General features: G+C 42.5%; 1 protein-coding gene across 9 annotated transcripts in view; it reads right to left on the bottom strand.

Annotated features, from left to right (window-relative positions):
• The window catches only part of mcf2l2 (MCF.2 cell line derived transforming sequence-like 2), a 200,296-nt gene that overhangs the window by 52,140 nt on the left and 134,529 nt on the right, over nt 1-13,627 (bottom strand). For all 9 annotated transcript variants that reach the window (XM_086146490.1, XM_086146499.1, XM_086146460.1 and 6 more), the window contains exons 24-25: nt 12,651-12,743; nt 11,659-11,737 (exon numbers count right to left, since the gene is read on the bottom strand). In XM_086146490.1, the coding sequence (XP_086002616.1) occupies nt 11,659-11,737; nt 12,651-12,743 (172 nt within the window). The remainder of the gene's footprint in view (nt 1-11,658; nt 11,738-12,650; nt 12,744-13,627) is intronic.

Here is a 13,627-nt window from a genome sequence, read left to right as displayed (position 1 = left end):
TTTCAGCTAAGAACAGGAAACTGAGGCTACAATTTGCCCAAGCTCATCGAAATTGGACATTAGAAGATTGGAAAAACGTTGCCTGGTCTGATGAGTCTTGATTTCTGCTGTGACATTCAGATGGTAAGGTCAGAATTTGGCGTCAACAACATGAAAGCATGGATCCATCCTGCCTTGTATCAACGGTTCAGGCTGGTGGTGGTGGTGTAAGGGTGTGGGGAATATTTTCTTGGCACTCTTTGGGCCCCTTGGTACCAATGCAACGCCACAGCCTACTTGAGTATTGTTGCTGGCCATGTCCATCCTTTTATGACCACAATGTACCCAACTTCTGATGGCTACTTTCAGCAGGATAATGCACCATGTCATAAAGCTGGAATTATCTCAGACTGGTTTCTTGAACATGAAAATGAGTTCACTGTACTCAAATGGCCTCCACAGTCACCAGATCTCAATCCAATAGAGCATCTTTGGGATGTGGTGGAAAGGGAGATTCGCATCATGGATGTGCAGCCAACAAATCTGCGCCAACTGTGTGATGCCATCATGTCAATATGGACCAAACTCTCCGAGGAATGCTTCCAGCACCTTGTTGAATCTATGACACAAAGAATTGAGGCAGTTCTGAAGACAAAAGGGGGTCCAACCCGTTACTAGCATGATGTACCTAATAAAGTGGCCGGTGAGTGTAGTTGTTTACGTCCAGGGATCATTTTGGCTAATACCAACAGAAACAAAAAACATGGAGAAGGACAACCAAAAGCTTCATTTAGTTGTACTAAAAAAGGCATGTTACAGTCAAGGATTTTTAGCAGAATGAATAATCTCATAATTTGCAAGCAGCTGTATTCTGTCTTCAGATTAGGAAAATAACTCCTTCCCTTGGGAGCCAATTCTTCATCTTCAGCAGTTATCTGATTGAAATAAGTCTATTTGACATTAGAAACTGACAAATGTAGAAAAGGCCATAGTAGGATCTTGTGGGACAGCCTTTTTTGATATTTGTTGTTTGTTCTTTTTTTTATCTCCTCTGCTTGAAGAAAGCATAAGCAGGACCAGAACATTCTAATGTTTATTTTTTTTCTCTTTCCCCTCAACAACAATGGCAAGAATGATACTTAAAGAAATCATTGTCCCCATGATATTACCTCACTTATAAACATAATAATGTGGTTGAAACCACATGTACAGCAATGTCAGTGGTGCGTACAGAGCCCCGCACCACTGAATACAGTCAGACCACATCTCTCTGTTTCTGTACCCCGTGTACGGACAGAGACTGAAACAGAGCAAAGCCATGACCAGCGAAATCAAACTCTGGACTCTGGATACAGGGGGCATCCTGCAGGACTGTTTTGCTATAACCGACTGGGATGTGTTCAAGACCGCAGCCACACAGGAGGATAACTTGAGGATAACAGAACTTGTGCAAATGAGCTGGCTGATGTTCTCCCTGCCATCTTCAACCTCTCCCTCAGCCAGAGCCCTGTCCCCACCTGCTTCAGGAACACAACCAGCGTCTCCCTCCCCAAGAAGTGCACATCCACCTGCTTGAGTGACGACAGGCCAGTAGCATTCACTCCTGTCATCATGAAGTGCTTCGAGAGAGTGGCGCTGGCCCACATTCAGAACGACATTCTGTAATTTCTATACTAGCCAAACGGGTCAGCCTCAGACGCCATAGCCGACACCCACTACGACGCCCTCTCCCACCTAGAAAACAAAGACTACTACATCAGGTGGCTCTTTGTGGACTCCGCATTCAACACCGTTCTCTGTATTCCTCCCACTGTTCAAAAAATATAACAGGTTATTTAAATACTGATATGAATAGTAATGGATATGAATGCTATGAATACAGTACCTGTATTCATAGCATGTACTGTATGTACTGTGTTTGTATTAAAACCTATGATTGATGATAGGTAATCCAAATCAAGCCCTACCCTTTTTTCGGCCAAACTGTGACTCTTTAAGCAGGTTGCTGAATGAATACTAAACTGGGGTGAATTTGGTATTTAGAAATAGATTGTGGCACTGAAATGTTGAACAGGTTCAGTGAGCACATACACTTCTAAAACAAGTTGATTTTTCCTTCTTTTTTAAGAGCTGGTAGGTTTAAGTCATGTCACCATGGACCTGGCTGCTTGTTTGTCATACATGATATGAATGGCAATTATTTACCTATTAATTTATCCATTTACTTATACTTTCTATACCAAACTGTAAAATGAGAGTTATCCAAAACAAGGACTTTCACTGTAACACTGAATGTGATTCCTTTTTTGACAGTGTTTTCTCAGTCATGTTTGTTAATATTTATTCAAATGGGAAGATACAGGGTGCATCAACAATCATCATGCAGCTTTGAGTAAAGTGTATGTTTGCTGCAAGAATAAAAAGGATTTGTCGAAAATTGGCAAGTTTTAACTGTTCAGGAGAGTCGTTACAGGATTTTGCATCTTACTGTTAATACTTACCTGTGAGACAATTTCGAAATATAGGCAAATGCTAAGGGCACCATGGCCTCCAGAGGGAGCAACAAAAATTAGGGAAATATTCACCTTCAATATGATTATATAAAAACTGGATATTACTATTAACTCTTAAAATGGAATAGCTCACAATGATTCAAATGTAAACCAATCCCAATAAATGTTACCATAAACCAATCCCAATAAATGTCACCATAAACAATGATACCAAATAAGTCTCCCCACTTGCAATGATTACTGAATGCAGCCTCAGAGGTGCAAGCCAGTGTCTTTTTGAGCTGGTTCCAAGCTCAGATAATAACAGATGGTTGCATCACGAAGGGCATATAGCATAAAACCTGTTTCAAAACCAATATGCGAATCAAGCGTGCGGCTATCATTCCCAATCATTACAGGCCCGAGTTAATAACGATCACCATTGGTGCAAATAACCTGCAGGTACCAGAGGATATTGGGCTACTTTGGGTCAAAGAAGAAGGGCTGTTCAGAAGCAGAGAGAAGAGAAATCAAGAGTTTGGGACTGAGAGTAGGGACAACTGTCAAAAGTGTTGCTGACCAAGACCATGAACCCCTAACTGCTCCCCCTGGCACTGATGGACGGATGGCTACTGCTCATGGTTCATCCATGATGGGTTAATTGCAGAGAATGAATTTCCCCATGAGGGATTGATAAAGTATAAATGAGATTACGTGTCCAGGAGACCAGGTGGAAAGTTAGTTAGGCTAGAGGCTTAGGTGCAGATTTTAAGTTACAGCATCATGGTATTGACAAGAAGAGGAATGGAGTCGGACTTATCTTGGAGGAGGACTATGATAGGAAAGTTCAGGAGGTGAAGAGTGTCAGATAGACTGATGAGTCTAAAGCTTGAAAACTGAAGGTGAGATGCTCAATGCTGTTAGTGGCTATATCCCATAGGTGGGATATGAGTTAGAGGAGAAGGAAAAAATGAGGAGTAAGTGAAATTAAGTGCTGTAGAATATCCCCAGAGGGGAGACAATAATAATTGGTGCAGAGTTCAATGGACATGTGGGTGCGGGCAATCGAGGTAATGAAGAACTGATAGGTAGGTTTGGTATCCAGGATAGGAACACAGAGGGACTGTTGACGTTAAATCTTGCAAAAAGGATGGAAAGGGCTGTGGTGAATACTTTTTTTTCCCAGAAGAGGCAGGAACATAGGGTAACTTCTGAGAGTGGCAGTAGGAACACACAGGCAGACAGCATCTTGTACAGACAATTTAATCTGAAGGAGATCAGCAACTACAAAGTAGTGGTGTGGGAGAGAGTAGCCAAATAGCATTGGATGGTGTTTTGTAGGATGAATCTGGTGACAAAGAAGATGAAGGGTCAAAGGCATAACAGAGGAGGTGGAAGCTGAAAAGTTAGGAGTGTTGTATGACTTTCAGGGAGGAGTTGAGATAGGTTCTCGGTGGTCAGGGAGAGCTTCCAGATGATTGGACAATTACAGCTAACCAGGGAGACAGGCAGGAGAGTACTTAGTGTGTCTTTTAGATGAAAGTAGATAAGGGGACCTGGTTGAAAAATGTGAAGAAGTGCAGGAGTATATACAGATAAGTAGGTTAGGTTAGAGTGTCACGTTCATGCCTGGAAAGAGTATGACAGATACAGTATTTTCTTCAAGAATGTCGGTAGAGAAGTAAAGTAAGGGTCAGCAGGAACTGCATTGCACCTTTGTAGACCGAGAAATGAGCTGAGATACTGTATGAGAAAGTCTGGACTTACAGACAGGTATTTTAGACAATTGCAAGACATTTATGCAAGGTTTGAGACTCTGGTGAGGTGTGCTGTAGGTGTGACAGAGGAGTTCAAGGTGGAGGTGGTATTACATCAGGGGTCAGCTCTAAGCCTCTTTTTGTAGTGATCGACAAGCAGAGAGCAGGGAGCAGGTGGAGGAAAATCTGGCGAGGTTCAACAATGCCCTTGAAAGAACAGGAAGGAAGGTAAGACCAAAGCAATTGAGAGTGGGAAAAAGAGGTGATTAAATGAATCCAAGCAGGCTGGAATGGATGGAAAACATGTCAGTGTAAATGTGGGATAAAAGTATCAGCCAAAAGGAAAGGAAAGACGTAGTGGTGACACCAGCATTGAAGTGGCATTGAAGTAAAGACAGGACGAAGAGCTGGAGGTAGCAGAGATAAAGATGTTGAGATGTTCTTTGGGGATGACAAGGATGGATTAGATCAAGTATAAGTCTATCAGAGGGACAGCACATAAGATGATTTGGAGAGAAGGTCAGAGAGGCCAGACTGAGATGGTTCGGTCATGTATAGAAGAGGGATAGTGAATATTTTGGTAGAAGGATGCTGGAATTAGACCTCCTGGCAGGAGGTCTAGAGGAAGACCTAAAATAATATTTATGGATGTAGTGAAAGAGGACATTAAGTTAGTTGGCGTGAAAGAGGATACAGAGAGCTGGTGATTGGAGAAAGTTGATTCACTGTGGCGACCCCTGAAGAGAAAAGCGGAAAGGAAAAGAAGAGGTAGTCAGAGGGAGCCAGGGTGTGATGGTTTGGTCATGTGAAGAGGAGGCATAGTGAGTGTATTGATAGAAGGATGCTAAGGATGGAACTACCAGCCATAGGCCTTGAGTAAGACCAAAGACAAGATTTATGGCTGTAGTGTCAGAAGACATGAAATTAGTTGGTGTTACAGAAGAAGACACAGAGAATAGGGTTAGATGGAGGAGTTTGATTTGTTGTGGCGACCCCTGAAGGGAGTAGCCAAAAAGAAAAGAAGACTTGCATTGATCACCATTCAATCACAGGGATGTCGGAACATCCCAGCATTCGCTTTCTTACCAATATACCAATATAGACAATTTCTGAGTTATCAGTGAAGCTGACCCATGTTTTCTGACTATGGGAAGAAACTGGAGAACTAACCGACAACAAACACACACCACCAGAGAAAATGTAAACTTCATGCAAAAAAGCCCCAGTCAGCCATGTAATACAAACCAGGAGATTTGTTCTTGTAACATAGGAATGCTAAACACTGCATCAAGCTTCACATGAAATCGGAAGTGTAAATCACATGCACAAACACATCCACATTGCACCAGACCTTAAGAGGTTCCTACATCATCTTTCCTCCAAACTTCATGACAGGGCTGTTGCAGTGTCATTAGTCAGTCAGCTCACACCATACACATATACACACACACATGTTGTCAATCAAGGCGTGTGGGGCTCACGGAGGGTGGTTTTCCTGTCAATCAGGACCACAGAGTGGAACTGAAGACAGCTGATGCTCAGCAGCACAGAGGGAATGTGAAAGAGAGAAACAAACCAGGAGGAAGCAATGCATCTCACTGTGTATGTGTGTGTGCATTTAATTTGCGTAAGCCCATGAGCATGTGGTTTCATGTAGACCCTAGGTTTAAACTATTGACAATTACCTTATTTATAATTAATTAAAGTTTTGACCCTCAATTTATGAAGACATTGTGCTCTTAAATTATTACCAACCATACATTCAAATGTGATATAAGAGAATGACTTGGCTTGAAAAGCAATATTCTGTCATTTGGACAATTAGCCAGAACTAGAAAGATGTATAAGTAATTTAAGTAAAGAATAATTTTGCTTGGTTTTTCCCAAATTCTCAGTTATCTAGATGGGAGTAGCTTGACTTTTCATGCACTTTCTTTGTTCCTCATTTAATGTATTTCTCATAAGCCCACCATGAAAAATATCAAGTCTTTCTTTTTTTTGTACGTTCAAAATCTAATTTAACAATTCAGACAATTTTATCTGAATTGTAAGGTAATCTTGGATAGAGAGGAAAAAAGATAGCTGAACACACGGAAAATCTCTTTCAATCCTTTGATAAGAATATCATTAATGCAGAGTAAAAACGGTATAAGTGGTGACTATATTGTATCTCTGAACTTGTAGTGACCTCTGAGAAAAGAAAGAGGGATTATTGTCTCATTTAAATTGAAGAAATTAAAATTTTTCTTTGTTTTTAGGTCTTTCTGTTATGACTGTATGTGTCAGGCTACGAAATACAGAGCTGACAAAATGAGTAGGAGAAAGTTGACTCGCTGTGGCGACCCCTAACGGGAAAAGCCGAAAGAAGAAGAAGAAGAAGAAGAAGAAGTCCAGTTCTCATATAGAACCTGGCAGTAAAGCAACATTTTTTCTGATGTATAGAAAGTTGATCAGTGTAAGACCGGAAAAAGACCGGATGACAAAAATGAACTGAGTGTCGACACGTGGAGAGGCAGCACACAGCTAGAGAGACAGCAAATGGGAGGAGGGCTAGCACCCGAACTTGCAGCTCCCATGAGGGAGAACCGAAAAGCAACCTATGGAAACCAATAGTTATACCCCGGGTGCACGAGAGGGAAGAGGAGCGGAGGATGAGCGCAACAACAGGATGGATCTACAGACATTGACCCTACCAGCATGAGCGCAGTTTGTTTATTTGGCGATGTCTGCAACGACCCAGGAGGTCTCAAGATCCACCAGACAAAGATTGCTTAATTGGGGAGCCAAGTGGTGCAATGCATAGGACCATTGCTTGGTGAGACGTAGGTGGAGCCCGGCCCAGAGTCTGCCAAAAGGGCCCAGACCCTCCACACTCAACAAGCCCAACCCCAAGAACGGCATTTAGAAAACGATCAGGTGTAGTGGCCTTCAGCCAACAAGATAAGTGAGTGGTGCCAGTTTGACGAGGATCCTAAGGTTATCGAAGCCACAGCCAGAGGAATATCAGTCAGCTGTGGCAAGAGCTTCAACAGCTAGGACAACATTATAGGTAGGCAAGGGATGCTCCATCAAGTGGAATGTCACAGAAAGAGGGGAAGGGAGCGAGCCAAGAAGCATGCTTCATTGCAAGCCTTTTAAGCTCCACCAAGAAGATCCTTGGGCTGAAGGGAGGTGGGCCTGTGCTCAAGGAGAGGTTGATGAGTATCTCAGGGCAACTTACAGTGACAGCGCAAGGGAGCAGGATCTTGGTCCTCTGCAGTACTCTGATGACCCTGAACTCTCTGGGAGCCAACCCTGAGAGGGGTCTAGGAAATTGTCTGAGCAACTAGATTCAAGATAGCACCAGGTCCCAGTGGAGTATCATACTTGGTCTACAGGAGGTGCTCAAGGCTTTTGCAGCAACTGTGGAAGATCCTCAAGGTTATCTGGAAGAGGGGACAGCTGGAGGCATACAGAGGGCTATAGATTCAGAAGGAGGAGAACTCACGCACCATCGAACAGTTTAGAAACATCTCACTTCTGAGTGGGGAGGGCAAGATGTTCTTCAGCATTGTTGCTCAAACCATGATGCCGTTCTTCTTGAAGAATGCATACATCGAAACCTCGGTGCAGAAGGGGGATCCCAAAGGTGCCTGGATGCACTGAGCACACAGGAGAAGTCACCCAGCACACCAGAAAGGCCCGGAGAAGCAGGGGGACCTGGCAGTTTTGTGGCTCAACCTGTTCAATGCCTATGGATCAATTTACAAGCTGATAAGATACCCAGCTTGACCGGCACCATGTTCTAGGCAAAATCATACTGAGACCTCATACTGGACTATTACAGCTACTTAAAGGGTCAGTTAAAGGGTCACCTCTAGAACAGTAACATCAGCATCATATCAGCTGGAGAAGGGTATAATCACTGGATGCACCATGTCATTGATATTCTTTGCTTTAGCCATTAAAATGGTTAAGTCAAGTCTACTGAGGTGAGGTGCAGAGGACACAGGTGTATGGCAGCCTCTATGGAGGCCTCTATGGATGACCTGATGTATACCACAACATTGATGCCCGGCTGTAGATGGATTCAGCAAGGCCTTGAGCGGCTCATCAACTGGATGCATATGGGCTTTAAGCTTGCTAGGTCCCATTCCCTGGTGGTGAAGAAGGGGAGGGTGACAAGCAAATTCTTTGTCTCACTGGCAGAGTGTCCAGATTCCACCAGTCTTGGAGAAGCCAGTCACGAGCCTGGGAAAGATCTTTGATGGCACCCTGAGGGACACAGCAGTGCCCAAAGCAACCAGCAGAGATATAGGAACCTGGCTAGTGGCAGTAGACATGTCAAGGCTACCATTTAAGCTTAAAGCGTGAATATATCAGCATGGCATTCTCCTACGCCTCCTCAGGCCACTGTTGGTCTAGAGTAGATGGGAGCAGGCACTGGACTGGAAGATCTCTTAGTCTGAGCTTTGTGAAGGCGGAGCTAAAGGATGAAGTTTTTGATCCTGTCACTCTACAATATCCTTCCTAGCCCATTCAACCTCTTCTCTTGGGGTCTGGCAGAGACACCTGCTTGCCATCATTGCCAGAGGAGAGGATCACTGGAGCATATCCTAAGCTGTTGCCCAAAAGCCCTGGTTGAGGGGCACAATCAGTGGCACTGTGATCAGGTGCTGAAAGCAATGACAGATACAGTAGGCTCTGGGTTCTCATTCGGCATGAAGCAACATGCATGCATTTGCAATTGTTATAGGCCACAGGATTGCCCAAGCAAAGCAGGGGGGCTACTGAAAACAGCTAGGAACTGGCAGCTGAAAGCGGATAGGGGTAGGCAGCTTAGATTCCCAGATGCCATTGCAGTGACCACACTCAGGCTGGACATTGTTTTCATGGCAGAATCAACAGGGCAGGTGGTACTGTTGGAATTGACTATGCCCCCACTCTGAAGGGCTCTTAGGATGTTGGGAATAAGGGGACCAAACAAGAAGAAAGCCATCAGAAAACATCAGGGACACCGCTGAGAAGGCATCAAGATGACTGTTGATCAAGAGGCAGGGATCCATTGGCTGCACAAACTAAGTAGAAACAAGCTGAGGACTGAAACCCCCCAGCTGGGTCACCTGGGTAAGGGTGTCTGATGCAGAAAGACCCAAAACATCCGGCGACCCCAGGTTCAATCACTGATGATTTGTGTAGGTTGCATCGGTAGGTGAATATTGAACCAAATTTGAGGACTTTGCATAACTAATGATAGAACTTATAGAAATCTATAATTGCCAATGATAATTAGCAATAAGTACTAAAATTGTTCATCCAAACCAGAAAAGGAAAGAGGGAGCTGCATTGTGTTTTTCTAGACCTAGGAAAAGCATATGACAGGGTGCCAAGATAGGAATTCTGGTACTGTATGAGGAAATAAGGAGTGGCTGAGAAGTATGATTGACTGGTGCAGGACACGTATGCTCGCTGTGAGACAATGGTGAGGTGTGCAGTAGGGGTAATAGAGAAGTTCAAGGTGGAGGTAGGACTCCACTAGAGATCAGCTCTGAGCCCCTTCTTGTTTGCAGTAGCGATGGACAGATGGACCATGATGTTTGCAAATGACATCTGTAGTGATCTGTAGTGAGAGCAGAGAACAGGTTGAGGAAAATCTAGAGAAGTGGAGGTATGCTCTGGAGAGGAAAGGAATGACAGTTAGTCAAAGCGAAACAGAGTATGTGTGTAAATGAGAGGAACTGGGGTGGAACAATAAGGTTACAGGGAGTGGAGATCAAGAAGTTGGAGGATTTTAGGTACTTGGGGTTAACAGTCCAGAGCGACGGAGAATGTGGAAAAGAGGTGAAGAGACAGGTTCAAGCAGGTTAGAATGGGTGGAGAAAAGTGTCGGAGGTACTATGCGATATAAGACTATCAGCAAGAATGAAAGGAAAGGTGTACAAGGTAGTGGTGAGACCAGCGATGCTATATGGCCTAGAAACAGTTACAATGATGACAGGAGGCAGAGCTAGAGGTTTCAGAGATGAAGATGCTAATGTTCTCTTTGGAAGTGACCAGGATGGATAGGATCAGGAATGCGTCTATCAGCGGAGCACCACATGCTAGATGTTTTGGAGAGAAGGTCAGAGAAGCCAGACTGAGATGGTTCGGTCATGTGCAGAGGAGGGATAGTGAATATATTGGTAGGAGGATGCTGGAATTGGAGCTACCATGCAGGAGGTCTTGAGGAAGACCAAGAGAAGATTTAGGGACGTAGTGAGAGAGGATATGTAGGTAGTTGGTGTGAGAGAGGAGGATGCAGAGAACAGGGTTAGATGGAGAAGGTTAATCCGCCGTGGCGACCCCTGAGGGGAAAAGCCAAAAGGAGAAGAAGAAGAACTGATCAAATATGCAAACATAGGCTACATAGCCATTGTTGTTGCATTTATTAATGTATGATTCAATTAAGGCTTGCAGCAAAGAGACTTAACTTATAGCGAAAGCCCAACCTTATTACTATCAACATTGGACAGAACTGATGACAATCAAATATTTATTTTGACCTTTGTTGGACAACTTGTTTAGTAAATTTGCTCTCACCATATTTTCTAAAACTGCCATGTTTATTCTAAAGCAGCACAAATCTCATTTTTCCCCACCCTTTTTTGTGGTACCTGCTCTATTCGGCATTACTGATGGCCATGGCCAGAAAGTGCTTTGCTCTTATTCTCATAGCCCTGGGAGCGACCCAGGGCTTTGACTTCTCACGTAATATGAAGCGGCCTTTAACCATTTAACCATTAGAGTAACCCCCTGCTGGACTTGACAGAATGCAAGTCCCAATTTATTGAAAATTATTTTCATTTTTCCAACATGAGGCAACAAAAAAGCTTAACGATGCTTAACAGCTTCATATGCCGTTAAGTACATTTTCCTCTTGTGCCCACCACAGAATGTTAGAAAGAGGATATTACTCTGCAGGTGGTTTGGATTGCTGGAAAGGATGTCTCTAAGATGTGCTGATAGATAACAGTGCTCATGAAAGCATTTCCATGATAACAGAATGTGGGATGATGCAGCAGTAGATAATGCCAGAACATAACTAGGGAATTTTGAAAATCAAACTGAATTTGAGTAAGAATTTGAAAATTATACAATTCAGTGAGCACATGTTAAACACATGTTTAGAAAGATGTTTCCAGTGAAATACACAATATGGAGAACGGGCTGTATAGATTTGAGCAATAAGAAAAAAAATGTAGGATTAGAAATGTAAGGGATTGTTGTCAATACAATGAATGTGCAAGCAGCTGTGATATACCAAGCATAAAGATATGTGAATTGCAAACTAGAAATGGAGTTTGTTCCTATGAAAATATAGAAATAAACTGGAGTGTTGGTATTCTCAAGTGAATAGGTGTGTGCGTGTGTCTGTGTTGTGTTGGTGTGTGTGTGTGAGAGAGAGAACATACCTCTACAAGCTTCAAGCTGGCCTGTAAGAACTTTTCGAATTTCTGACACCCACATATTTTTCACATCCATTGAAGGAGCCTGAGGAAGAATGCAGATGCACACATGCACACACACAAAAACGTACAGACGCATGCATATTCAAACACACACAAACACGCACAGGCAAACACATGCATACACACACACACACAAACACACACACACACACACACACACACACACACACACACACACATACACATACACGCACACACACACACACACACACACACACACACACACATACACACACACACACCAGAATCAACCAACATATACAACAAAAAACTGAACAGTGTGCTATAGTTCAGAACCGCATTAGTGAAAACTGTGGTTCAACATTGCCACCAAGTGGATACATGAAAGACTTTTTTCATTACAAAATGTAGATTTTGAAAAAAAAAGAAAAAATATTTTTTTAAACAATTACATTACCAGTTTAAATATTCTAATTACTTCAATTAACGAAGTGCATGAAGTGAGTTACAATGGAAACGGGGAGAGGGACTGAGAATGTGTAGCCATGCCTGAACATGTGCACTTTCCCGCAGTTACATGTAACTACTCCCAAGCCCAGAAGCATTGGAAACCCCTTTCTCATCGTCTTTCGACACACCTGGAGCATTTTGTATCAACAAATCTGGGGAAGCAGCGTGTGCTGCAGTGTCAATGAATGAACGCAATTTCTCATCACATTTCTCATTTTGAGCAGAGAGATGTAGAAAAAACAAACTCTGCTTTGACTTTGGATAGATATAGATACCAATGTCGATGTAGACATCACGCTCCATGTTTCATCAAAAAACGACAAGAAAGGGGTTCTATTATGTCGGTAGGTGAATTTCATGGAAAACAGTGCAGTGGGATGGATCATGTACCCCACAGTCATATTCACCTGCAAAAAAATTACACAGTATCCTGGATAGATGAATAACATGCAAAATTGACATACCTGGATAATGTAGACCTCCTCTCTACCATTGTACCAAACTTCAAACTTCTTACTGTCCCCCTTGACATTCTCAGTTATTCCAACAGAGCTCATCTGTAAGACAGAGATTAGTGTGACAAAGAGCAGCACGGTAGCGCTGTTCCAGGAGAAAACATGTGAAATGTCTCCATAGAACTGTACAGCAGATATTTAAGTAACATTGAGTATTTTAATATACCATTTCCAAAACATTTCAGCTCAAAAATGAATCCAAAAACATGACTGAGACTTGTGACACCTGTAGCTTCATCAGTAATTAAAACTGTTGAATGCACATGCAATGATATGAGCAAACACACCAGAAACACCATCCAAGCATTTAAAAGGTATTTTGCATGTGACTGATGCTTACATCTTAGTTAACGGTTGATTGAAATATATTCTATTCTACTCTCTCTCTCTCTCTCTCTGTATATATATATTTGTGCATCCATACCTGCGCATCCATTCACACATGCACAAACACACAAACAATGTGTTTTTTTGTGTTTTATTAAACTTATTTTAATCAATACCATTCTGGTGTTTGTGTCAATCCAAAGGGCCCACACAAAATCTCAAAATTAAACTGAACTTTTATTTTTTAGCTTTTTCTGAATGTTATTCTACAGAAACGCAAGCTGCCTCATTCATTTTTCTTTTTCTTTTCTATTGCACTTTTTTACATTGTTTGGTCATAAAAATAAGGAAATTGCAACAACCTTATATAGATCTTGGATTTTTGTTCTAATTAATTGTCCTCAATGTCAGTACGGATCAGACATATGGGGTCTGTTATAGTAAAGAGACATCAAGAAGTCATATTAACATAGAAGGTCTAATTAAAAAAATGTCCACTTCATTTATGAAAACCTGCAAGAGAAGTTGCTATGAATTTAACTGAATTGAAAGGCAGTCTTTTGGCTAGAAAGAAGCTCCCCGTCTCATTGTCTGTCAGT

Source organism: Fistularia commersonii, chromosome 1, assembly GCF_037954325.1.
Source record: "Fistularia commersonii isolate RoL2024-O1a breed Wild chromosome 1, RoL_Fcom_v1.0, whole genome shotgun sequence".
Lineage (NCBI taxonomy): Eukaryota > Metazoa > Chordata > Actinopteri > Syngnathiformes > Fistulariidae > Fistularia > Fistularia commersonii.
Note: the sequence above shows the minus strand (reverse complement) of the source record. Positions and strands in the feature narration are given on the sequence as shown.